This window comes from Camelus dromedarius, chromosome 4, assembly GCF_036321535.1.
Source record: "Camelus dromedarius isolate mCamDro1 chromosome 4, mCamDro1.pat, whole genome shotgun sequence".
In the NCBI taxonomy this organism is placed as follows: domain Eukaryota; kingdom Metazoa; phylum Chordata; class Mammalia; order Artiodactyla; family Camelidae; genus Camelus; species Camelus dromedarius.
In genome coordinates, this window is record NC_087439.1 from 97,474,676 (window position 1) to 97,501,311 (window position 26,636).

General features: G+C 63.5%; 1 protein-coding gene and 1 long non-coding RNA gene across 2 annotated transcripts in view; one reads left to right on the forward strand and one right to left on the reverse strand.

Moving 5' to 3' along the window:
• The first annotated feature begins 10,489 nt into the window (after nucleotides 1-10,489).
• The window catches only part of GPC1 (glypican 1), a 29,245-nt gene continuing 13,098 nt past the window's right edge, over nucleotides 10,490-26,636 (forward strand). The window contains exon 1 of the mRNA XM_031452567.2: nucleotides 10,490-10,884. Coding sequence (XP_031308427.2) covers nucleotides 10,719-10,884 — 166 coding nt within the window. The 5' untranslated portion in view covers nucleotides 10,490-10,718. The remainder of the gene's footprint in view (nucleotides 10,885-26,636) is intronic.
• On the reverse strand, nucleotides 23,278-26,459 carry LOC105105386 (uncharacterized). The gene is made up of 4 exons (XR_010380754.1): nucleotides 26,374-26,459; nucleotides 25,831-26,072; nucleotides 24,053-24,354; nucleotides 23,278-23,855 (listed from the first exon to the last, which is right to left on the reverse strand). It is a non-coding gene; the product is annotated as an uncharacterized LOC105105386 (long non-coding RNA).

The following is a 26,636-nucleotide window of genomic DNA, read 5'->3' on the forward strand; positions in this document are numbered from 1 at the left end:
AATAGTCACTGACAAGTAACGACTGATGAAAACGCATTGTCCAAAATGCTGCTCACAGGAGCCAAAACCGTCTGAAAGTAAATCCAAGACTGTAAAAGGCCTAGATGATAAAAATTATAAAACTTCGCTGAAAAGCAATTTTTAAAAAGCTGAAGAAAGGGGAAAACGTGAAAGACAGCGGGTTCTCAGTTCTGAGAAAAAAAATTAGTTCTCCCAAAACTAACCTACAAATTAAGGGCAATTCCTGAGACGTAACAGGCAGAGCCCGAGTTCTTACGCAGGAGAACTTTTGAAAGAATAGCCAAGAAAGTTTGAAAATAAAGAAACACATGTCCCATGAAAGTACGGTGTTCGCGTGAGGTCTTGGTGCAGACAGACACATGCAGGGCGGGAGGGGGCTTGCGGAGACGCGCCCCCGTGGGCCGGGTTCTTGTGGACTCGCGTGGTCGGGGGCCCGGGGGGCGGAGCGTCTGCAACAGAGACTCCAGGCAGCAGGCCGCTCCGTGATCCACAGACAGCCGCTCGAAACCCAGCATGAGACGACCAGCAGCGCGGGTGGGCAACGGCCGAGGACGCGGACCGTCGGGCCCGGGAAGCGCACCGGGTGCTGTGGATTTGCAAGAGCGCCTCAGCCTCGCAGCCCTCGCGGAGCAGAACCGCCCGTCCCCCGGGGCGGCACAGGGCGGGGGCCCTCGCCCGCCCGCTGTTCTGGGAGGACAGTTCAGCCGGCAGTGCTTGCGAGGACGTCAGAAGGCACAGCCCATCCCCAGCAGGTGTGCTTCCCCTCCCCTGCTCCACAGAGGAACTCGCGTGTGCTCACTTGGACACCTGGTGGAGTCTTAACATCACTTTGTTTGAAATAATAAAACTGTTAAGCAGAGATGCGGGTAAACGAGGGAGAACGCAGCCATTTCTCGGAACATGGGCACCAGGCTGAAGGGAACAAGGGAGATCTGGACAGACAGACCTGGAAAGACCGCCAGGACTTAGGCTTCGGTTCAAAAGCTGCCCGACAATGAACTACGTGGTCTCCCGGGGCTCCCAGGTGATACCCAGAGACAGTTCCGGAACGGCATCCTGCAGCGTTAACCTCAGTGCTCAGGGTGGAGGGTGTGGTTTGGGGACTTTTTTTCAAGTTGTGACCGTCACACACACGTCATTACTAGAATGCATCTTACAGCTCTTAGGGAGCTTTAAATCCCGGGGGCTGGTCGTGCAACCGGATCTCACCTGAGAGCAGGAGCCTTCCGCCCCTCCGGGGGGCTGCAGCAAACACCGCCCCTGCCCGAGGCCCCGCAGCACACCCTCCGGGGTGGGCAGTCGCACCCGGTGTCCCAAGGTCGCAGCCCCTCCTGCTAAGCTGACACAACAGCACCCCGGGTGCCGGTGCCCTCAAACCAGGTCCTCCCTGGGCCCGGGGCGGGGGTGGGGGGGCTGGCCAGCAGGCAAGGTCTCTGTGTGTGAAGCACCTTTTCCACAACTGCAATTAAGTTAAAATACCCAACCTGGACAGCCTGGGGCACAGGTGTAGAAGTGGCCATTTGGTGAGAACGGCTCCTTCCAGAAAAGCTGCAGGCAGCCTGAGGCTGGGGTCTTTCTGCGGCAACGAGAGCACCAGCAAGCAGGCTGGCCGTGACCACTGCTCCGCGCCTCCTGCTGCCAGCCCTGAGGGCTGTGGCCCGGCCGTACACCACAGGCCTGGGGGCAGAAGCAGCAGGGCGTCTGGGGTCTTCGGGGCAAGGAGCAGAACCCGGGCAGGCCCACCGGCCTGGACCAGGACAGGAGGGAGGTGTGCAGCGGGGAACGCTCAGGGGAAGCCAGCCTGTGCTGAGTGGGGCTGAGTCAGAGGCCAGGGCAGGGGTGACTGTCCCCGCTGGGAGCTCCCCCGGGCTAAGGAGACAGAGGTGGGGGGCAGGGAAAGGCCTCGCTCACCTGCGGCTGCCACAGTGTCCGGCCTGGAAGGATGGGTGAAGGAGCCATACACCAGCTCCTCTCGGAGTGCACCTCAGCCTGCTGTGCCCACAACACACCGAGTAGCCTCTGTGGCGACTGGACGCCGCGACATCGCTCTCGTCTGGCACACAGGTGTCCGTGGGATGGAAAACGTAAAACTCTGAGTCTGAGAAGCTCTTCTCTCGCCGGGCCCTTCCCGCCCTCCTTTCCTCCCTCCCAGGGGACCTGCCTTCCAGGGGCAGGAGGAGCTCGCATCCAGTGACAAACACAGGTCCCCGTCAGGGGCTGGAGGTACAGTGGCGGCACACTGCCTTTCTCCCGGGACTCCAGTGTCCCTCGCTGTCCCCACTCTGGAGGGTGCTTATTGCAGAAGCCATGAGAACCTCCCAGAAGGATCGCTCACGCCAGGTGTGCTCTCAGGTGTTCCACGAATGAATCAAACTCACACTTCATGACAACCCAGGTCTGTTTTTTTAAGTAAAATCAACATAAAATAAACCCTGTTGAAGTGTACAGCTCAGTGGCATTTGGTACCTTCACAATGTTGTGCAGCCACCCCCTCTGTCTGGTTCTAGAACATCTTCCTCACCCCAGAAAGAAGCCTCACACCCACTGCAGTCACTCTGCACTTCCCCCAGCCCCGGCCCCGGGCCACCAGCACCTGCTTTCGGTCTCTCTTTCCCTGTTCGCAACACTTCACGTGACTGGGACCAGACAACATGGGCCCTTTGTGACTGCCTCCTTCGCTGAGCCTCGGGTGTGGAGGTCCACCCGCGCTGCGGCAGGTGGCAGTGTCCGCTCCTCCTTACGGCTGAGCACCCCCCCCCCATCGTGTGGACAGACCATGCTGTGTCTGTCCATGCGTAGGTCGGTGGCCATTTTGCTGGTTTCCACCTGTGAATGGTGCTGCCGTGAACATCCAGGTACAAGTTTTTGTCTGACTACCTGTGTCAGAGGACTACAACAGCTAGTTCACATGGCAATTCCACTTTTTTTCAAGGACCCACCGAATTGTTTTCCCGAGCGGCTGCACCATCTTGCATTCCCGTCAGCAACCTCTGGCAGTTCCACGTGCCCCACATCCCAGCCAGCACTCGTCACCGCCCAGCTCTCTCATCACATCCACCCTCGCGGTGGATGTGGCACTCGCGGTGGCTTCGACGTGCGTTTCCCTAATGGCCGATGAGGCTGAGCTTCTTTTCATGTAACTTTTGGTCATTGGCCCAGTTTCTTTGGAAAAACACCACTCAAGTCCTCTGCTCATTTTTTAATTGGGTTGTTTGACCGCCTGTGGTTGGGCGGTAACAGTCCGTGTTCTACACACACGCTCACACACGCACACGCACTAGATACCAGCTCTTTACCGGGGACACGGCCTGCAAACACTTGCCCCGCCTGCAGGTTGTCCTCGCACTGTCTTGACTGCGCCCCTTGATGCACAGAGGTTTTTAACTTTGACGACGTCGAACGTCTCCAGTTTTCTCTTCTGTTGCCTGTGCCTTTGGTGTCATGTTTAAAACCTATCACCAAATCAAAGGTCCTGAAGATCTACCCATTTTCTTCCAAGAGCATTGCAGCTTCAGCTCTTCCGAGGGCCTCCGACCCGTTGTGAGTTCCCCCCTGTGCGTGGTGTGAGGCGCGGGGGTCTAACTGCAGGTGGCCCAGGACCATCTGCTGAAGGGACTGCTCCCTCTCATGCGGAATGCTCTCCGCGCCCTGTCGGAAACCAGCAGGGAGTGCCTCCAGGTGTTGCCTCACCCGGGTTCTGGGACGCCTGGGGCTCAGGCTCGGCACAGTGGGCACATGCCCCCGGCTCCAGCCCTGGCCTCGGGCCCGGGGAGCACTTTGGTCTGGGGCCGTCCCCTTCCCTGGGACACCTTTGCCAGACTCTCACTGAAGGGCTGGCACCGAGGAGACAGGCAAGCTGGTCGGTGTCACCACCCAGTCTAAGCTACCAACTGCCTCTAGGGAGGGGTGACTCCACCTCCAGGGCCCCCTGCACCCCCAGCAGCAGTGGGCCACGGCCACATCCTGCTCATCTAGAACTGATCTGGGGCTGGGGGCTCAGGCTGAGCTTGGCTGGCCAGGTCATGGCTGCACACTGTGGTCACAGCCTCCCCTTTCTCACCCAATTCCTCAGCTTCATCATTTCAGCCCGGTGCCTCCTTTATCCATGGGGTCATCCCTGCTGTGCTGGGAGACAGGGGGGCTGCAGCCTCCTGTGAGCAGTGCCGGGGCTGGAACCATCCCTCACCTGGGCCTGCACCCAAGGCTGCAGGGAAGATGGGGCCGAGCCGATCCCCACCCCTGCCTCCCCTGAGACCAGCAGCCCACCCCTGAGTCTCGAAGCAGCCTGCGCTTTGGCCAGCCCTCCCTCCCTCCCTCAGGCCTCAGGGCCTCCACCTCCTGCTTTCAGCCTGTTTCCCTGGGGGGGGGGGGGGTCCCTAACCCAGGTTCAGATGTCCCCCCCGCCTAGGAGGGGTTTACTCTTGCACAGAGAGTCAGCCCCGCGCAGTCTCACCAGCGGGCCAAAGAGGGCTGGAAATGCTCTCGACCTCGCCCTGCCAGTGCCTCCCCTCGGGGTCCAGAAGAGCCCTCTGTTCCCACCCTGGGACTCAGCCCACCTGCCGGGCTGCAAAAGCCTGCTATTTGACCCTGCAGGGCCCCCTCAGGAGGAGGCCCTGCCCGTGAACCCACATCCCCACCCGCCCTGGGCTCTGCCCTCCCTCCAGCTTCACACAGCCCAGGCTGGTCCGAGCGGTGGGAGGCTGCACTGGGCCCACCCTGCCCCCAGCCCATAGGCCACCCACACGGTCACCACCATCTTCCCACTAGCAGGTCTGTGGCTCCCGGCTCCAAACAGGGGTACAGATACCGGCCGCACAGCTCCTTGCTCCCTTGGGGCTGGCTGACAAGGGTCTCCAGCCTGGCACCTCCCCTATCCTCCGTGCCCACCCAGCCCCTTCTCTCTGGTCTCCCTGGGGGTGACGGCCCTGCACCCCGGGCACCTTCCTCAGGAGCAGCAAAGCTTGGGACTGCCAGTCGGAGAGAGACCTGTTCCTGGAGCACCACTCAACGGCTGCGTAGTCCAGTGGGGTCGCCACGTCCTGGGCGCGCTGGGAGCTTGACCCACGAGGTGAACGGGTTCCCCACCTGCGGGAGCTCAGGACGCAGCCGGGTGAGTGAGCAAGGCCGCATCGAGGAGCAAGGTGACGGCTTGCTTCAGATGCTGATTTTCTCTTCCTGAGAAAGACAACTGGAATCCGGGTCCTCCTCCAGCCACATGGTGGACCCTGGCAGCAGCGGCGTGGGCGGGACAGCGCCCAGCAAGTGGGCAGCGCCCGTCCTTCCGGGCCGGCTCCACCCAGGGGCGAGTCCTCCGGGGGTTCCCAGAGGACGGCTTGAACTTGGCCAAGCCCTGGAAACAGCTCTTTGTTCGGGGGACCCAGCAATCCCCTGAGGGCGGCCGCACCCCCCGGGTGAGGGTGACAAAGGGGAGACTGGCTTCCCTCAAGGTCGCGGGTGTCGCTTCTGCATGAACACGCAAGCCCTTGGCTCCAAACCTCCGGGGCTGCCCGAAGATTAGAGGAAGGTTCCAGGTGTGAAGCAGGGGCGTCTGAGGAAGGGGCGGTAGCCTGGTTTGTTTAATGACGGTCAGCGAGAGACAGGCGCCAGCGAGGCGTCCTGCAGGCGGAGCCTTTGCAGGCTTTGACTGAACCTGGTTTGGGACGATCAGCCTGGCCGTGCAGATTGGAGAAGGAGAAGATAGAGGCCGGTGACAGTCCAGGAGGGAGGAGGTGCAGGGAGGGCAGGCAGGCGCCTCGCAGTGAGGGAAGCTGGCAGGCCCAGCTGGAAAGCAGCAAGCTCCCAGTGTCCCGGGAGCCTCTGTGCCAGCATGTCAGACCCAGGTCCACGCCGAGCCCTCCCTCCAGGGACCGGCCAAGGAGCCAAGGCGAGGACGTCAGCCCAGGGAAGGCTGCGCCAGGCCGGCCCAGGGCTGAGTGTGGGGCCATCTCCTCCAGCCGGCGCGCGGACCCCAGGCACAGGTGCCCGCTGTGGAAGGGGCCGCCCCACCTGCCCGCAGCTCCTCCCCAGGCCCGCGCTGAGCCAGCTTCCCCTCTGCTGCGGGCAGGCTGCCCGGGCTGCTGGCTGATCAAAGGGCCCGGCAGAGCCGAGCAGGCTGCCAAAAAGCCCCCCTTGAAGTCTATGCCCCCACAGGGGTTTGGAGAGAGGTGGCAGGGTGGCCCTTCCAGAATGACAGTATCCACATTTTGTCTGACCCGCAAACCCCGTGCTTAGCATGGGCCTCCTCCACTCGCCCCTGCTCCCCAGTGGCAGCCCCTAACTACCCCCGGCCCCATCCCAGCTAGGGGAGCAGCAGAGCAGACTCAGAACCCAGTCGATCTTCTGGGGGTTGGGGACGAGGCCCAGCACTTCAGAGACTCACACTGGAGCAACCCTAGGAGTGGTCTTGGGCCAAGACCCTTTATAAGGCCAAGAGATTGGCTTCCTGAGCTGATGAGAGAGACTGTGTTTTCCCAGGGAGCTGGAATAAACTGGAGGCACCCACAAGCCCCAGAGGGCAGCTCCCCTCCCCACTTACGAGGCCCTGTGAGCTCAACCAGGGACCCTGATTACCGTCTGCAGGACGGCCTGCCCGGCCAAGCCTCTGTGCAGCCACCTCCCCCTCCATCAGCCACACCTGCGGGTCCACTTCCTCTATTACCCTGCAGCCCAGGGGCCCCTAATGCCTTACGGAAGTGGGGGGCCCTATGTTCCCCACTGCCCCCCCAGGGCATCACAACACTTCTGGGGCCCAAGGGGGTCAGGGTGTGGCAGCCTAGCTGCCCTGGGCCCAGTGCCCTCTGGCCCTGGGCCTTTCTGCCGCAGGATGGGGGCCCAGTGAGGGGCATGGCTGGCAGTGACACTGGGGAGCAGACCCCCAGTCTATTTGAAAATTCGCTCTGGGGGTTTCCAAAAGACCCAACAGAACACAAAGCCCGTCACTCCTAATGGCTGGGGAAGGGGGACACCGGCCTCCAGGATTCCAGAGCAGGAGGCCCCCAGGCCGCAGCCCTCCGGTCGGTCTGGATCCGGCCACCCACTCCCTCCCCCGCAGGCCCTGACCCCTCCCTGGCCAGAGGCAGGAAGTGGGGGGCAGGGTGCTGCCCTCCTGGACTCAGGGTCACTCCTCAAGAAGACTTAACCGTGGGAGAGCACAGGCCTCCTTCCGAGACGGCTCTAAATGGTCCCTTTCTTCTCAGCCCTCGAGGGCGAATCCGGCTCTGTGACACGCCTACTCCTTCAGGGACAACGCTGATTCCCTTTCCGTGTGAGTGACAAAGCGCTCACTCCCTCCTTCCTTGCCTCCTTCCATCGCATGCCTGTCAGTGCCCACACGGTCTGAGCAGACCGGGAAGCAGGAGGCAGGGGTCTGCGTCAGAGCCCCAGCAGCCATCAGTGGGTCCATGTGGCCCTTCCCAGTGTAACCCAGCTCCCTAGGACCCAGGCTGTGCCCCTGGCTGGGCAAAAGGCATGGGCCACCCTGGGCTGTTCCGGACAGGTGCTGAATCTGAACACAGGGCCAAGGCATCAGGTGCGGGCCCAGCCGAGGCAGCTGTGTCTTGGGAACAGGGAAATTCCAGCAGCTGGCACCGGGGCAGCTCCTCTGGGCTTCACGGCCTGGGATGGGGCCCCTTTCCTTGCTCAGTAATGATGTCCGTGTCTGTAAGATGTAAGCACACCTCTTGCACAGGGGAGCAAAGGTAGAGGCTCTGGGGGCCAGAAAACTGGAGGGAAGAGAGGAGAGGGCAGCTGGGGTGAGGACAGCATCCTCCCTCCTGGCCCCCAGAGGCCAGTCCCCTGGCAGCCTTCAACAGAGCCGCCTTGAGCCATGACCACCGGAGGTCAGCTGCCCCCACACCTGGCCTCCCTGCTCCTTGTCACCAAGGCCTTCTGGCAGGTGCCGGCCCATCCAGAGCCAGGACGGTCCCGCCTGCCATCCCTCTGGGCCACAGGCCGACACCGGGCAGGGTCCGCACCACTGCCTCCTCCCGGCCCGAGGATGGGCCTCCTCGGAGCTGGGTCCACGCCGGATCACTGCAGCGGCACGTACTGCGCACAAGCATGGCCAGACGTCTCTCCCAGAACCTCACAGGGGAGCTCAGGAAACTAAGCCGTGTACCATGTGCAGAATCACACGGCTGACAAACGATGGGGCTGGGATTTGACCTCAGGGCTGCTCCTTCCAAGCCGGGCCGCACCAGGGAGCCGCCTAGCACCAGCGCCCATCCACGCATTTGCTCTCTTCACGCTGGATTTCTGTCACTTTCGACCAGGTGCCCGGATGATGGAAAACAGAAAGCAACTGCACCTGGCGGGGGGCACGGGTGTGCCCAGGGAAGAAGTGCAGGCCCCCAAAGACCCCTCACCAGCCCGAACCCAGGCCCTGGAGGCTGAGCACCGCGAAGCCACTCAACACAGAGGAGGCCAAGAGGAACACGGCAGAGCCCCACACCCGGTGGGGGGCTGCCTTTCCCAGGTCTCCTCGCAGTCCATCTCCAGAGGGATGCCACAGTCCTCATGGACCCAGCTCCCCTCGACATGGCCACGAGAGCTCAGGATCTGACCCAGACATGTCTCCTCTCTAGGGGACGGGCCCTAGCTGCGAGGATCAGGACCTCTAAAAGGGAATGACACAGGGACCTTACAGACAGTCATAAGGTTTCTCTGGGGCATGGAGTCACCATACACCTGGGAGCGGCCTGGCCCGGGGCCGTGACCGTGACCGTGACCACCACATCCTGGAAACCTTCCATGTGAGCTTGGCACGTGGACATCCTGGCCACACTGCTGTCTGAAGGCCCGGAAATGCGCTGGACACTGACCCCACCCTGAGGAATCTCCCAGTCTGGCCGGATTAAGAGGAGGCAACGGATCCTGATAACATCAGTGAGGGTGGGCGACTCCATCAAGCCCCAGCCTGGCTCCTGCCTGATCCGGAAGCACATGACTGGAGGTGAGCTCCTAAAGAGAGGGTGGGGGCGGGGGCCAGGTGTCCCGAGCCAGGCAGGCACGGGGGAGGTGTCCAGGCAGCCAAGCCAGGCACAGGCGGGCAGGAGCAGGCCCGCCTGAGCACTGCACAGGGGTCTGAGTCAGTGCGTGACGAGGCAGCAGGTGCGTGGGGAGGGCCAGAGGTCTGCACACTGGGGTTGGGTCCAACAGCCTCCCTCTCCCACAATGACTCCGTGTCTCTGGGTGAGGGGAGATGCCTCCTCGGGGAGGCAGGGTAGGAGACCCCAAGCCCCCTCACAGCAGAAAAGCTCCCCCTACATACACTGCCATTTCCCTGTTGTGAGGTGAAATCACAGTCCCCCAGGTTCGAGGTCCGGGCACCCCTACTGGCACATGGAGGTCATCTTGGGGTCCTCTTCCAAAGGTGCCAGCTTATTTGCCTGTTTGCCATTTCAGCCAATCAGGCATCTGGGCTCACGGTGGTCTCTGGGGCCCTTACTCACAACGGCAGGAGAGCAGGAGTGGGGGCTGGGTGGGCAGGGAGCAGCAGCCGGGAAGGAAGAAACAGAGCTCTCCAGACACCAGTGCCCTCAGCTTCTCACCTACACAGAGCCCCCCGCCCCCGCAGCTGTCCGACCACCCGCGCTGGCCCTGGCCGGCCTCACTCAGCTAGCTCTCCCGTCCTGCGCTCTGTCTCGCTCTCCTCACCCCCCAGCAATCTGACCTGTTGTTGGCCCGACCCCATCCCTTCTCCAAGAAGTCACCTGCCACCGCCCGGCGGCCCAAGGCAACAGACAAGCTTCTGCCCCCCTCACTCGCTTCTCGAGCATCCAAAGAATCACGTGGAGATAAAACACCGGCCGACGATGTCCAACAACCAGGTCGTCGGTTGCCTCTATACAGGGCGGGGAGAGGGTGGGGTCTAGTCTCTTGGCTAGTTTCCCGCGTAACGCCCCCTATCCTGCCCTCCACGCACAAAAATCAGGTGTGAGCTGGAGCCGTGGGAGACGCGGCTGAAATGGGCGTGAGAGTGAGGGGCCAGGAACGGTGTGCAGGTTAAGCGCGGGCGCTTGGCCGAGGGGACCGAGGCTGCGGGAGCGGACGCGCGGGGCGCGCTGCCAGGGTGCGGGAAGGCAGGGCTGGAGCGGAGCAGAGGGAAGATGGGAGGGATGCCGATTTCGGCTGGGGGCGGGGAAGCCCCTGATAGGCGCGCGGAAGGCGTGATGTCACGTCCGGCGGGGGAAGCCCTGCCTCAGCACCCCCCGCCCCCGCCCCCACAGGTGGTGCCGCCGCCCCGGGCGCTGGGCGTGGGGGGCCCGCCTTCGGGGACCTCAGACGCGGTCCGCGCGCTCCCGGCCACCGCGCTTCCCTCCAGCAGGCGACAGATCCGCGCGAGCTGGGCGGCCCCCCAGGCCCGGGGAACCGGAGGGGCGACCGGTGCGCCTCGGATCGCGCCCCCGCGCCGCGCCCCGCCCCTGCGCGCCCCTCCCCGCCCCTCCCCGCCCCTCTCCCGGGCCGCCGAGGGGCCGGGCCGGGACTGCGCGCTCGCCTGCCGCGCTCTGGGCCGCCGGAGCGAGCGGCCGGACCTCGCGCCCCGCGCGCCCTGCGCCCCGCCGCAGCCGGCTTTTGTTGTCTCCGCCTCCCCTGCCGCCGGCGCCTCCGGACCGCGAGCCGAGTGCGCCGGGACCTTGGCTCTGCCCTTCGCGGGCGGGGGCTGCGCGGGCTCGGCCGGGGGTGCTGCCGGCCCCGCCATGGAGCTCCGGGCCCGAGGCTGGTGGCTGCTGTGCGCGGCCGCCGCGCTGGCCGCCTGCGCCCTCGGGGACCCTGCCACCAAGAGTCGGAGCTGCGGCGAAGTCCGCCAGATCTACGGAGCCAAGGGCTTCAGCCTGAGCGACGTGCCCCAGGCGGAGATCTCGGGTGAGTGACCTGGAGCCCCCGGGTCTCCCCTGAGCCCCCTTCCTCTCCCGCTCAGCCCTGGCCTGCCCTGCGCCTCCGCACCCCGCGCCGCCCTCCCTCCGTCCGGCTCTCCTCCACTCTGCTCTGTCGGCCCCCAGCCCCCAACACGCTCACCGACCCCTTCCCCGCGGAGCTGTCCTCGCCGGGCGGTGGAGCGGGCAGTCCCCGGGTGGGTGCGTCCTCCGGGGCAGGCAGGGCTGAGCTTCGGGGCCAGCTGTCGGGGCTCAGCTGATGGTGGCCATAGGCTAGGGACTCCCACCGACGTGCCGGCCTCTCCGGGAGGCGCCTCGGGTCGGGCCGGGGGTCCCCGGCAAAGGCAACCGAGGGTCCCCGCCAGGTAGGGAGCGAGCTGTAAGCTTGGGGAGGGGCGGGGATGAGGGTGGAGAGGCGCGACCTCTGCCACCCGGCGCTGAAAGCTTTCTCCCAAGGACTCCTACCCGGGGAACTTGCGCTGCCCGGCACTCTGGGCCGCCTCGGGCGGGGAGTCCAGCTGCAGGTGGTCGGCGCCTTGGATCCCGCCCAGGGCCGTGTCATTGCTTTGTAAGAGCATCGCCGTCCCTGGCGGCCTCAGCCCTGCAGCTGCCCGCAGCCCTGCCCGCACCTCCCTGCAGGCCTCTGAGCTTTAGGGACAGAAGTGGGGGTGGGGCGGAGCACAGCGTCCTAAGGATTTCTCAGAACCCCCAGGCTTCCCCTCAAACTGCAAGTGTGTCCAGAGCCGCCATGGGTCTGTGCGTCTGCAGGACACCTGGGACATAGCGCACAGGAGCAGAGCAGACCAGGCTCCTGCCCTGGGGAACTCCTCCCAAACTGGGACAGAGGGTGGGGGCAGGGCCACACTCAAGTGGTGACACCGGGGTCATGGAATGACCACAGCCACAGGAATTCTGAATGAGAGAGGAGTGTGAGGGGTGGGTCCTTGGCCTGGCCTTGCTGGGGAATGAGAGGGGCAGCCAGGCCCTGGACCCCTGCCCCAGGAGGGCAGAACCCTTGGAAGGCTGCCTTGAGATGTTCCGTGACAGCCCCCTGCTCTGGGTTCTGGAGAAGCCCCCGCTCAAGTCCCCCAGGGCAGGCCTTCCTGGGCCTCTCTCTGCTGATGGAGCCCTGTCATTGTCAGAGCTGCCTCCCTCCCCAGGGGACAGGTTTGCCGAGCATATTGGGGGGGGGCTGGGGCCAGCACAAGGACCCCTGCACAGTTTAGTTCATGCTCTGGGCCCCCACCCCCACCAGCCCCCCGCACACAGATGCATTCTGCCTGGGCATCCCTGGCCTTTGGGTTAAACCCTCCTTGGATACCAGGGTCTCAGGGTGGCTGAGCTGCAGCTCCCACCCCAGCCTCGATCCTGGACAGCCCTCCTCCAAGATCCCCTCGACCCCACAGCCTTCCTCCACACATCCACTCCTGCTCGGCCATCGTGTCCTTGGGGACCATCTTAAACTTCATGGCGTCCACAGGCCTCTGTCCCAGTTTGGCTGAGAGACAGAGTGGGAGAGTTTCGGCAGCCGCCAAGGGCTGGAGAGAGCAGGGCAGGCTAGAGAAGGTGAGGTGGGGTGGCCGGGGCACTGGGTCTTGGCCCCCAGGGGTTGGGAGTGCAGTGGGTTAGGGCCCAGGACAACAAAGGGTTTTGCTGTGAGTATGATGGGAGGTAGCAGGGTGCTGTCCATCCACTGGAGGAGTCTGGCCGCCTAGCAGCTGTCCTGGCAGCCTGTCAGCCGAGGCTTCAGGTGCTGCCCTCCCCTGGGCCTGAACTGCCCCCTCTTCCCGCCAGTGCCTCACGGCTCCTCCATCCCAGCTCCAAGGGTTTCTGGGGAGCTGCTCTCCCTGGACCTCCTGTGGCTGCACCCCACCCCCATGAGTGCCTGGACTCAAGAGTGCCCTGCAGGGCCCAGGCACCGTGGAGGGTGCCAGCGCCACGTGGGGTGAAGGAAGCAGGGTGACCTCCCAAGGCAGTAGCCAGTCCTGTCCCCTCCTGCTCAGAGCAACTTGGCCTCACCTCTGCGGACCGGGCGCCCTCTGGTGGCCCTGCGGCGACACACCGCTCTCCAGGGGCCCTGCCTTCCGACCCTGTCAGCCAGACTTCTTTGGGGTGGGGGCCCCTGGGAGTGGACGCCTGTTGAGTCTGGCCTGGCCCAGCTGGACCCGGCCAGGGTGAGTGGAGACAGTGCCTCATAGTGGTTGGAAAGGACAGAGTGCAGCCCTGGGTCTTTGGGTGGCCTTTCCAGCCTCTGCTTGCCCGGGGAGCAGAAGTGGTGTGGGCTTAGAAAGACGGGTCATCAGAGCACGTGGGGCTCCCGTCCGTGACTTTGACTTTGTAGTTTTTGGATGGTCAGTCCCAGAAGTGGTGAGAAAGGGGGCCCGGGGAGGCTCCACCAGGAAGGTCCCAGGGCTGCACGTCTCAGGTAGCCCTCCCCCTGGCCAGAGCACTGCACAGAAAGTGGGGGCCGGAGCCTGTTCCCGGGGAGAAGCCCAGCCCCGGGCTGCATCTCACACGTGCACACGCAGACGCGCGCACACACACGGAAGCGCATACACACGGAAGCGCATACACACATGCACACCCACACACGCATGCACACACGGATGCACGCACACGCACACACACGTACACACACGCGCCGGTGGTTTTTCTGCATCTGCCTGTGGGGTTGCTTCTGGTCCCCAGGTGTTTCCTGAGCACCTGCCCGGCCTTCTGACACTTGGCACTATTTTCCGTGACTCTGACCCTTTGCTGGGGTCTCTGGGGCAGAGACCACCTCCGTCTGTACCATCCTCTGTTGTAGCCACAGAACCTGGCCCAGTTCCTGCCACAAAGTAGGTTTTTGGTCAACACTTGCTGGCGACCCGCATGTGTCCTGCTTTATGACAGGCTGGAGTGGGAGTGGGGGATGGACGGCCTGGGCAGAGGAGGAGGGGCCTGGGCGCCTGGCATCAGGGCACGGAGGTCAGAGGGGGCGCAGGGCTGTCAGCACAGCAAGAACTGGCCAGCGGCTCCTCCGCACCAACACCAGCTGGCGTGGAGTCCTCTCCGAGGGCCACCACTCAGACCTGTCAGCAGAAGTCTTTGCTTCCCTGTGCCATCCTGCCCAAGGCTGGGAGGACCCCCTGTGGTCCTCAGACACAGACAGCTGGGGTCCGGGGTCCGGGTACCCTGTCCTATCGGGAGGCAGGAGCCCCAAGTGCCTGGCCTGTCCCGAGGTTTCATCATCCCCGACACGAGAGCAGGGCTGGGGGTCGGGGGAGAGGCACGGGGAGCGGGTGGGCCCTGGGGAGCCAGGAGCCAGCAGGGCCGCCGGCATGATGCAGCGGCCTGGGCCCCTCGCTGGAGCCTTGGTGCGGGACACGTTGTGCTCCTCCGTGGGGCGGGGCGCCCTCCGTGGGCCTGGGCTCAAATGCCAGCCCTGCCGCGCCACCTCCCCCGCCCCTGCCTCTCTGGGCCTTGCGCCTCACCCGTGGCCATGGGAGCAGTCATGAGCACCCCGAAGGCTGCAGGAGGGGGAGGTGGCCATGCCGGGTGCTGCAAGGGCTGCCTCCCCTTTGCACCACAGCTCTGGAGGCCCCTTCAGGGAATGGGGTCTGGTACATGGGGACCCTCATCATGACCCAGGTTCCGTGCCAGTCGCTTCCCTTGACTGTCTAGTTGATGCAGCGGATGAGGAAGCTTTTTCTCCCCCCCTTAAAGGAGGCACTGGGGATTGAACCCAGGACCTCGTGCACGCCCAGCATGTGCTCTACCACTGAGCTCTACCCCCACCCAAGGAGGGTCTTTATGGACCTAATTTACAGATGAGTAAACCAAGGCACGGAGAAGCTGCACAACTTTCTTCAGGGCACTCAGCCCAGCTCTGTGGAGCGCTGAGGTCTAGAGTCCAGTTGATTGTCCGGCCTGTGGCATTAATGGCTGAACTGTCCCAGGCTCCATGTTTTCTGGAAGCCTCGTGCCATCTCAGCCTCGAGGCCTGAAATGGGACCTCCAGGCCCAGGCCCCAATGGGCCACCAACTGCCTTCCCCTGTCAGCTCTCCTGGTCCCGGGACCCATTTCTTCAGAGCCCTCCTCCGCGGCCTCTCTGCCCTACCCTGGCAGCGCTGCCCGTGAGTCAGCCTTCCATGGAGCTGGGCCTCCCCCACGGCCTGGTCCTGGGTGCCTGTCTGGTGAAGGCAGCCATTCCTGCCCTGCTCAGGAGGGCGGTCCCCAGGCACCAGGGGCACGAGTCAGATGACCCCAGGGTGTACACAAAGGATGGATGGCCCAGCTGTATGCTGCTGGCTGGCCCAAGGAGCAGCCCTTGGCGTGTCCCAGGCCATGCTGATTCATGACCCCCAGGAGTCATGGACCGGTGCCCTGTCCAGGGGCAGGCAAGCCCAGAAGACAAGACAGATTGGTCTGTAGGGGAACTGGCTCCATGCTGGCCCAGATTAGGAAAAGTGTGAGCCCGTGGTCAACAGCCTGCAGGGCCACAGAGGCCGCCCGGGAGAGGCACTGGGGGCACACAGGCTGGGTGGCAGGTGGGCTGCAGGGCCCAGAGGAGTGCACAGAGCGTGTGGGAGCTAGGCCGCCCACACGCACGGGCGCAGGTGTCAGCCCGGCTGGTCCTGGGCAGGGAGACAGGCCAGGTGAGGGGCTTGCCCGAGGCCACGCCTGAATCAAGTCGGGCCCAGGCCCAGGCCTGGACTTGCTCTTGGGCTGAGAGGTTGGACACTTCCCCTGTAAGCCAGACCCCCCTCCCCCGAGGCCTAGCTTGGTTCAGGATGATTTCAGACCAAGACTCAGGACCTGTGTCGGGGACCAGAGGGCCCTGTGGCCTGAGCCCAGGCCCTGCCTGTCTTAACAGCTTGTTGCCTGGTGCCAGCACCAGCCGTGCCCAGCCGTTAGCACAGCCCCGTGGGGCCAGGTCACTGCCCGCATTCGGGAGAGGACAGGCCGGGCAGGGTGGGGGCTGCAGCCCGCGGCCTCCCACCCTGTGCCGCCGCCTTCTTGCCGCCCGCGTCTAGGAGCAGGCCTGGGCAGCTGCTCTGAGCTGCCTGAAGTCTGGGCGGGGACGGCCCAGCGGGACGGGGTGGGGTGGGGGGCTGTGGTCCTCCCCAGCTCTAGGCTCTGCTCCGCCTCTGCAACTGGAGTAGGGGCTGGCCTGGCCTCTAGCTTCCTGGGCTGTTCTTGGTCCGGCCGTGGGTGCCGGGAAGCTCTGGGTGTGAGCAGTGCAGACCTGCCCTCCCAGGCGCAGTCCTGGGGTCCTGAGCAGGTCTAGGAGCCCCAGGGTGGGGCCAGGCCAGCCTCGTCCCATCCCCTCATCTGCCTGTGGCCTCAGCGTCATCTCCCACCAGCTCCTGGCTGGCTCACCTCCTCGGCCAGGTGGGTCCTCCCCATGCCCACCCGCAGCACACGCCGGGCGCCGTCCTTCCTCGGGGACTCGGCCCCGCGGCTCGCCTTCCCAGGCATCCCGCACACACCCACACCGTGGCTCTCCCGTTTCCCGGGCACTCCCCGAATCCGGGCAGGCCCCAGCAGCAAGTGCTCCTGCGCTGCCCAGCCGCCAGGCCTGGGCTGGGAGCCGGGCGCCAGGCGTGTGTCAGCTCCCTAGGGCGGCGTCCCCGACGCCGCAGACCGGGCGGCCTGCGGGACGGGTTTCTCATCTCGGAGCTCCGAGGCTGCAAGTCGGAGAGCAAGGTGCTGGCCTGGCTGGCTCCTCCGGAGGCTGCGAGGGAGAAGCCAGCGCCCCAGGCCTCGCCCGCTCAGGGGGTAGCCGGCGGTCCCCAGCGCGCTGTCTCCGGCTTCTGCTGTACGCGGCGGCGCCTCTCTGCTTGCTGGCCTCCAGACTCCACCTGTGGAGATAAGGACTCCCGCCAAGTGCGGGGCCCACACCCGGTCCCAGCCACAAAGCCCCGCATTCAGACGAGGTCACCTCCTGGGGTCCGGGACTCTGACGTGAGAACGGGGCGACCAGGTTCAGCCTGTAGTGTGGGTGGCCCCCCCACCTGCCCCTCCCTCTAGGGCGCTTCTCTTCTGGGGTGGCGGCGTTCCTGGGCTCTGGGTGTTCCGTGAAGGTGGCTCCTCAGGACAGGGCCTCAGCTCAGCCACGCGCCAGGGCCTTGGTGATGATGGAGTGAGGGTGTCAGACACCCCCGGCCTGCTCCTCACCCCCAACCAGCCCGCAAGTTTCGAAGAAAACAGTCCTGATCTCGGCAGGCTTAGGTGACCTTAGGTCGGGGCCCCTGCATTGCTTGTGAGCGTGTGGTCCCCACCACCTCAGCTAGGCCCCTGCCCGCCATGGGCCTTAACTTCTCCATCCAAGTCACGGAAGAGCCACGGGCCACACGTTCTGATGTTCGGAGTCTACTGACTCCTGTCCCACCAGCACATCTCCCTGTGGCACATCTCAGAACCTGGTGGGCAGTGAGGGGGCTGGCCTGAAAACCCTCGTGGTGCTCCGGGGGGCATCTGGATGTGAGAGTCCTGACTCGGTGGCACCAGTGTGCCTTGGACGGTCTCAGGGTCCCCACCTGCAAGTGGGAGGACCCCTGAGCAGGGGACACAGGGTGCGGGGCAGGCTGTGGAGAGGCGGAGGGAGACAGGCGGCTGGCTCCTGGCTCCAGGGCCCAGCTGAGGACTCTAGGTGCTCATTTGTGCTAAATGCTCCCTGGGTTCTGGAGGGTTGGCTGGATGACAGGGCAGCCCCTGGGGGCTCCATCAATCCTGCTCCCTTACGGTCCGCCCGGACCTCAGCCCCCCAGCGGCCCAGGTCCCTTTCCGCTGCCCCTGCTGCGTCTGGGAGAAGGAGCGTTGGCTCAGGCTCCAGCAGGGGGACCCCTGGCAGTTTGCAGACCACCCCGAGGCTGGGGCTTCAGGCAGGGAAGAGACAGAAAACTGAGGCATGGGGAGACTGGTGCTAGGTGAGGACCAGCCAGCACACCGCGAGGCAGGCCACCCATCAGCCAGGGATGTCTGGTGTGGCTGAGCCCCAGGGCCCTGCAGATGGAGAGGGTGGACAGGGTGGCCACAGCCAGGCCTGGGGCCAAGGGGAAGCCCTGCAGGAGCCCTGGCTCTGAGCCCCTGCCTTCCTCACCTCTCCTTCCCACCTGCTGAAGTGCCCAAGAGCCAGCCAAGGCCTCAGCCCAAGGCCCTGCCTCCTTCAGCCACGCCCTGGCCCCTGCCAGCGCATTGCCTGGCTGTCCCTCCCAGATTCCCAGCGTGGGCTGGACGGGGTGCCTGGCCGAGCACCATCTGGTCCAACCATTTAGTGTGCAGATGGGGAAGCTGGGTCCCAGAAAGTGGTCCCCAGTGCTCAGAGACCTGTCCCTCAAGTGACTTCTCGTCCGTGGCCACGCTGCCCTGGCCCAGGTTTGCCCCAGGTGTCTCGTGTGAGCACCGACTAGTGGTGCCAGCCACGGAGAGGGGTGCCCGGGAGAGGAGCAGGTCGGGGCTGGGCTGTGTGAGCCTGCCTCCTTGGGGCACTGGGTGGGGGCGGGGAGGGGGCGTCCCTGTGGCCCTGTCCACAGGCACTGGGCATGTGTTCCAAGCTGCAGGGGTGAGATTGGCCAGAGGACAGAGCTGAGGTCAAGGCTCAAAGCACAGGTGCAAGGAAAGACGGGCCCTGGCAGGCTGCAGAGGGCGGAGGGGTGCCAAGGCTGGGCCCCGCAGAAGAGCCTCGAGGGGGTGAGGGGCCGGGCAGAGGAGCAGACCTGGGACCCTGCAGGCCTGGGCAAGGCCCGAGTGAGGATCAGAAGGTCAGGCTCAGCTTAACTCTAGCCTAGGCTCAGCCAGCCCACCACCCCCAGGACGGCCTCCTGAGATCAGAGGCCCTGACGATGGGCGCTGAGTGCCACAGCCCCGTTGCCCTGGCTACGTGGAAGGGACGAGGAAGGGCTGGCCAGGCAGGGGGCCAGGACCCTCACCCTCCCATCCGTCCGCTGTGTGTTCACCCTTTGCTAGTTTCTGGGACACAAAGATGAAAAGCCCTGGGTCCCACCCCAGAAGTCTGGGGTCTCCTGAGAGGTGCAGTTGGGGCGGCCGGGCCCTCCTGAACCCCGTGGTCCAGAGCCCGGCAGGCACTGGCTACATCCTGATCCTCGCCTGTGCCTTAGCTGTTGGCTCTGGGACGGTGGATTTGGCTGGAGCCCTGCCAGCACCCCAAGGGATAGGCCAGCACATCTCCCTCCCAGACGAGCAGCCAGGCCCTGGACAGGTGCAGCTGGCAGTGACGCCCTGTGCCTCCCTGGCGGGGACACTTCCTGAGCTCACTGTCAGCACTGGACACTATGGAGGTCTGTGGCCTGTGCACACCTTCAGACAGCATCCCCAACACTGAGGACCACTGTCTGAACCTGAGGGTGGCCTCAGGCGCATCCTTGTCACCTCGGGCCACCTGTGGCCATTTGGTCCCCTGTGGTGAACCACCTGTGACGTCCAAGTGCGTCCTCAAGCGTCTGGGGCCCTAAGTGCCCATCCCCAGCTCTGGGGCCACAGTACGCACACCCCACCCACCTGTGACCGTCTGCAGGCCCTGGGGAGACACGATGCCACTGCCACAGAGTTGGCTCAGGCATTCATTCCTGCCTCCTGTTGCCATGGACCTTGGGACATGCTGGACCCACACAGGTATTTTAAAGGGATGAGGCTGTTAAAAAATTTAGCCCCACCATCCCCGATCCTTTCCCCCAGCATGGTGGGCTCCAGGCACCTTGGCATCCTCCCTTCGGGTGACCTAACACCCAAGGACTGCTGCCTCCCTGTCACTGTTCATTTGGGGGCTGAGGGACCTCGTGGGGTGGCTGCAGGTCAGATACACACAGCTAACACTCCCCAGGGGCAGTTCCCCAGGCCCATTTTTGGTTGTCAGAGTGTTAAGGGGAGGGGTCAGGGAGGCCAGGGGCCCTGAAGTGCCGGACAGTCCTGACCAGGTAGGAGGCGGCTTCCAGAAATGCTGCCCCTCGAGAAGCACTTGAACCGAAGCTTTAGGCAGGACTGAACCTGCCCAAAGGAGTGGAGAGGAGGGGGCGGGGCCAGGGCAGCCTTGCGGGTGGGTGGTGGATCCGGCTCTAGAAGGATGGACAGACCGTGTTGGACAGACGTGGGTGTGAAGACAGGTCATTCAAGGCTGGGGCCCTTGACCGGGGCGCACAGGAGAGGTCCAGGTTTAGACATCAGAGAGTTCATGAACTTGGCTAAGGAAGAAATTACATCTCCTTTTTCTGCTAACTTTTAACCAAAATTCAGTGTTTCTTGTTACTGTGAACAAGGCAATGATCGTGTTCTAGAGTCTGGAGCAGTAGAAATTGCTGATTCGTTTCATGTCCCTTTACCTTTGTAGCGTATTACCTCGAAGTGCCACCCCCACTCACCACAGCCGTGAGGCTCTGGCAAGCATCGGACCCGCTGCCGGGCCTGCAGAGGTGCGCAGAGGGGCTCACGGCAGCGGCGCGCGCCTGGTGCGGGGTGTTCCCGCGGCCGCTGGCTGCCTTGGGCGTCCTCTGTCTTGTTTTACTTCATAAACGTTACTGTGAGAAGGGGTCTGCAGGCTTCAGCCAGCTGCTGAGGGGACCCAGGGCACAGAGGAAAGAAGGCCTTTGGGCGCGAGCTGGGCTCCTGAGCCAAATGGGAGGGCTGGTGGAACCCAGCGTCTGCACCCCGGGGAGCCTGCAGGCCAGGAGCTGGGAGCACTGGCGCGGAGCAGCGGCCTGTCCAGCTGCCCGCAGGTTGGGGTGATGGGGACACGGGGACCAGGCTCTCTGAGGCACTCGGTCATGTTCCTCGAGCTCCTACTGTGTGTCGGTCACTGTCCTTGGTGCTGAGATGCAGCCACAGTGCCGTCTGTGCCGGGGCCTCACAGGCATCATGTCTCACGTGAGCCGCGGCATCGCTGGCCTCCATGACCACTTTGTGTAAATTGCAAGTAAAGAAAAATAACGTGTGGGTTTAGACATGTGCATACGATGTGCAACCACATGCCCCACCTAACTGTAGAGCAAAGACCCCTCCCAGCCCGGGGTGACCTGGGTCCCAAACGCCACTCAGCCACTCTCGCCCTGAGCCAAGGCCTCCTCGCTCCATCCTCACTGGGGGTCGAGATGCCTGCTTGGCCGGAGCTCCCCTCCTGGCCCGAGGTTCTGCACTGCCCCTGCAGGACTCCTGCCTTGGGTAGACCCCCACCCTAAGTGATCCCCAACCCCAGGAGCCCAGCCCCCAGCTCCTTTGCTATCTAGAGTTTGCAGCCTGAAGCCAAGGGTCCTGGAGCACTTCGTGCATACAGTCAAGGAAGGGAGACCAGGAGGCTGGGCGCCCAGAGGGCGGGGCTGGGAGTGCCACTCTGAGGAGGCAGGGAGGGAGGGCACTGACCACGGGGCCCCGAGGGAGGCGACCTGCTAAGCTATGGGGCAAGGGCACTCCCCTAGCCCAGGGCCAGCGTCCTTTGAATCCAGTGGCCATTCCCAGTGGCAGATGTCTTAGGAAAGAGGTGGGGCCCTAGAGGAAGCCAAAACCTGGTCTCCCAGGCCCAGCCTCCTGCCAGGGTTTGAGTCCGGCTCCACGGTCACTCACTGTGTGACCTTGGGCCACTTACTGGACCTCTCTGCCCCTCGGAGTCCTTTTCTGTAAATGGGGATGGGAGCAACGCCTGCCACATGGAGTGGTTGTGCACATGGGTTCTCGTGTGGAGTGCTCAGCGTGGGGCGGCCAGAGTTCACGCTTTGTGGGGCGATCACCAGTTCAGGGGAGGCCTGTTGGAGAGACAGGCCCATCCTTTCTCCAAGCCTCTCTTCCAGAGACAGCTGTGGGGAAGGGTGCCCCCTGTGGGGAGAGAGGCCAGCCTGCGACGGGCAGGTCCAGGAGCCACGCTGGGGGTCAGAGGGGCCCATGCTGGAGGAGAGGGACTCCTTCATGACTACCCCCGCTTCCTGGGTGTCAGTGCCACGTGGTGCCCGGCGCCTGCGTGGCTGGCCCTAGTCCTAGGAGGCTGGGAATTCCAAGAAGAGTCAGCTGCAGGTCCCATCTGGAAGGGCAGCTCACAATGGAGGAGCGCTGCCCCCCAGCACGGGGCCATGCGGCCAGCCCTGGAGGGTGGCAGCCATTTTTCAGAATGGAGTCCCAAGCGGAGGCCCAGATGGCACTGCAGGCTATGTAGAGAGGTCGGAGGAGGGCAGGAGACAGTGCCAGCAAAGACCATGCCAGCAGGACCCCACATGTGGTCAGCCCATGGCCCAGCCTGGGGGCTGGCTGTCTGCATCAGAAGCGGCCTCTCCTTGCCCAGGTCATATGGGGCCTGTCCCTGTCCCTCTGGCCCCACTCTGGGGATGGGGCCGTCTGCTCCAGGAATCTGACTGCCCCGGGCGGGACCATCCCACGTCCGTGCCCTGTGTCTGCAGGACATGGCTGGACAGGGCGGGGGCCCAGCCACTGGGTGCCTGGGGAAGCGGAATTCCGTGCCACTCTAGAGACCTGGCCCTGCTCTGACAGAGTCTTCTGCTTGACCATCCTGAGAATCTGAGCTGGGGAAGTCGAGAAACAGGATGGTTCCTGCATTCCCACCTGCTCCCAAGAGGTCAGGGTCCGCCTTTGGGGAGCTGGACAAATGCCGAGGTCACCTGGCTGGCCCCAGGGTGGGAGCCCTCTGTGCTCAGCAGGACCGGGGGGGGGCCTTTCTGGTGGGCCTGTGCTACTGGCAGGACTGTGCGGGCTGGTGTCCCTCCCTGACGTGGGGTGGCCCCCTGGCCCTGCGGGCTCCTGCCCCGCTGCCTGAGGGTATCCTAGGTCACGGCAGCTCCCGACCACTGATGGGATGGTGCAGGCCAGCGTGGTGGCCCAGGCCTGGCTCTGGCGAGGCCCACTCTGCCCTCATCTTCCAGGAGGCTTCACCTCCATACCTGGGGCCTCTGGGCTCCGGGTGGGCCCTGGGTGCTGCAGGATTTTCATTTCCTCCCCTTCAGTGAGGATAGGGAGGCACTCAGGCCAGTAGAAGGAGACCAGCATTAGGCAACAGGTCTGGGACAGTGAGTAAGTCACATAATTCTCCCAGCCTCAGTCTTCCCATCTGCAAGGTGGGGATAATCGTGTGCTCCTGTTTGCTGGGATAATGAGGTCCATCGTTCTCCAAGGAGGCTGGGGGCTGTGGGAAGGCGAACTCCCACCTGACATTCAGCTCCCCCTCCTGTTGCTGGGCTGGCCAGGGTCTGAGGCCCTCGGTCAGGGTGCCTTGGAGACCAGTGTGCATGTGTGCACGCCCACGTGTGGTGGGGAGTTGCAGGCGGGGAACCTGTGTGACTTCCACACCCCACAAAGGGCCACCAGATTTAGCAGATAAAACTACAGGAGACCCAGTTAAACCGATATTTCAGATAGTTAATCATTTTGCAGCATAAGGATGTTCTGAATATTTTAATTTCAAACAAACTACAAGTAAGTTTTTAGTTATTTGGTTAGGATGCTTCACACATTTAATATAAGTGTGTCCCAAATGCTGGGATGGGGGACTGTGTGCTCTTTTTGTGGTAAAACATGCATGGTAAAATTTGCCATTTTAACGATTTTGAAGTGCGCAGTTCAGCGGCATTAAGTACATTCACACTGCGTGCAGCCATCTCCAGCATCCGCGTGCAGGACTCTGTCACCCTCCCAGCTGCAACTTGGAACCCGTTAAACACGGACTCCCAGGTCCCCCCTCTTCAGTCCCTGGTACCACCATTCTGCTTTGCCTCTATGAATTTGACTCCTCTGGGGACCCCATTTTAGTGGAATCGTAACAGTGTTTATTGTTTCAAGGCTGGCTTCTTGCACTCAGCACAGTATTCTCAAGATTCATCCACACCGCAGCGAAGTCATCGCGTCTTCGTTCCTCCTTCAGGCTGAATCGTACCCGCTGTGTGGGTGTGCCGTTCTGTTTATCCCTTTATCTGCCAGCCAGTGGGCACTTGGGTTGTTTCCACCTTTTGGCTGTTGTGAATAATGCTCTGTGAACAGAGGTGGACAAGAGTCTTCAAGTCCCTATGTTCAGTTCTTTGGGGCCAGATACTTCTATGCTAAAAAATAATGTATTGTTTATCTGAAATGCACATTTTATTGTGTCCTGAACTGGACTTGCAGCCCCCCCCCCCCAAATCGTGCCTGAGGGCTGGGCTCAGAGGCTCCCTGCTCAGCGCCCACACACCTGGCAACTGGTGTGTGTGCTGGAGGCCGAGGTGCTGCCTGGGCGGCCGTGCTGAGTCAGCGGCCCAGGAACATCCACCTGAGACCGCCCAGGGCCCCGGGCGGCCGTCTGCAGCCGGCCTGGTGGCAGGGCATGTCTGCTCCTGCTCTGGCCTCGCCTTCCTGCTCAGGAATTCCCCTGGGACTGCGATCCAGGCAGGGCTTGCGATGGGAGAGGCGGGGGTGGCCCGGATTCTTCCGTGTCCCTCGCAGCACTCCAAGGTGAGTGGCCTCAGCATGTCACTCCCTGTGTGGCTCCGTCAACTGTAGAATGGGAGAGAAGTGTTGTGAAGGTTTGATGATTCTAAAACCCAGAAATGGCTGCGATCCTTGCAAGCACCTAGAGATGCTCCAGCTCAGCAGGGAGGTGGCTGGGGCCTTGCCCAGAGTAGGGGTGCCCTTGAGGGCTGTGAAGTCACCCCGTAGGCCCCCGGCCCCAGCACACAGCCACACAGTCGGCCACCCCTGGGGAGGGGTCAGGTCAGGGAGGTGCTGGCTTTCCAGGGTAGGGGAGGTCTGAGACTGCAGCTCTGGGGCCATGATGGTGTTAAGTCTTGTTTCCATGGATGCCAGCAATGCACAGAGATTCTCTGTACCGTTTTTTATGCATACTTGGTGCTGGGCAGAGAGGCAAGGGAAGGGCAGCTCTCCTGCTGCTGGGAAGTCTGGCCCAGCAGGAAGGCCCCCTGGGAGGGCCAGCCATGCTCAGGGAAGTCAGAGGTGCTCTGGCCCAGAGCGACCTGGAAGGCTTCCTGGAGGAAGGTAGAGGTGATTGGACCTTGAAAGAGGGCAGGACAATGGGGAAGAGGGTGTGAGATCAAAGGCTTAGTGGAAGCAGCAGGTCAGAGCTGGACGCCAGCCTGCACGGCCATGACCTTGGAGATGGCTGCCAGGCTTCGTTGGGAGTGGCTGGGCCTGGGTGAGCAGCCAAGCCCTTCTGCTCAGTCCTCAGGATTTATAGAGCCCAAGCTGGGTGTGGGCCTGGGACTCCACCTGCCCCCTTGGGCTCCTTCAGTGCCACCCAGGAGTCTGCTCTGTGTCTGTCCCAGCTGAGGGTCTGTGCCCTCAGCCTGGTCGGCATTCATGGGGTGGACGGATGGGCCCACCTTAGGTCTTGGTGGGGAGCACAGCTGAGAGGACTCCTGGGCTGCAGCATCCCCTTCTGCTGTTCCAGGAGCTCCCCGGTGGACACAGCAGGGGTAGGCAGCACCAGTCCAGCTCCTGGGCCTCCTCGGCTGCCCCCCTGCCCCAGAGGTTGGGTGGACAGGCAAGCTAGATCGGAGAGCGGTGCAGAGCCCAGGGGCTCCCACCCCTCGCTGCCCGGCCACTGTCCGGGGTGGGCATGTGGGGTCCGGACTGCGTGCCCTCTGCAGCTTGGCCTGCTGGGTGAGACTTGTGGGCAGCACCTCACTCCCAGGCCCCAGCAGAGAGCTCCCTGCGCTGCATCCAAAACCTGGGGTCACAGGTGCAACAGATGCAAACCCAGGGAGAGGGAGAGGGAGGGCCCTCTTCAGCCCTACTTTGTTCTGAGGCCACTGCATGAGCTGTGAACCCTGAAGCACCATGGGGAGGCCAGTTGGAGGGGGCCTGGCCTCTCAACCAGAGCTGTTTCCAGCCCCACATCCCATGGGGCCTACCGCCTTGCCAGGCACCCGGAAACCTGGTGCCCACGGCCAGGGCAGCCTTCTCAGGGGGTCCCCGAGCGGGAACCAGGCAGCAGAGAGCAGACTTGTGAGTTACCTGGTGAAACCCCCTTCTTTGGGGGCCTTGTGGTCTTGGAGAGGGCACTTTGCTCAAGAGCTGCCTGTCCAGCAAGTGTCTCCATGTCCCCAAGTGCAGGCTGGCCAAGGGGGTGCACAGGATTGCTGCACAGCAGGAGGGTGGCCTGAGTGGGTTGGTTTTCTCCAGTGGGGTCTGGCAGGCACGTTGGAGGCAAGGGCCAGAGCTGGGGCTACAGGGAGTCGAGGGACACCCATGATGTCCTAGGAGGGAAGGGAGGGGTAGGGTGTTGGAGTGGTTTGATGCTTGTTCGGGGAGGCAGATCAGGACATTAGGATGGAGGCCTAGGTCACCGAGATGAGAGTCTGGGGGATGGGGGGGTTGGAGGAGGAAGGTAGAGGATACGGGGTGACTGATGGTAGCCTCTCAGTGCCCAGACAGCAAGAAGGATCTGGTCACCGGGAGAGGGGACTCTCAGGCAGTAGGCTGCCACTCTCCATCAGGGGGAAGATCTGACACCCCTCCCATCAGCATTCTGGGATGGGCCCTGGCTCCCCTGCGCACCGAGCTCCAGGCCTGTCCTCTTGCCCTTGGAGAAGGGGCCTGCACCTCGCAGGACAGTGCGGAAGGAGCCGGCCGGGCACTGGGTGGGCATTGGCCAGCGTTGGGGCTGAGTGCCTGAGTGCCGCAGGAGCTGTCGAGCTGGTGGGAGGGGGGCGGGGGGAGGAAGGCCCCCGCCGTTTCCTGGGAGACGGGGGCGGTGCCGAGCGCGGAAGGGCGGGGTCTGCAGGAGGAGATGCGTCCCCCGCGCTGGGAGCCGCCGCCCT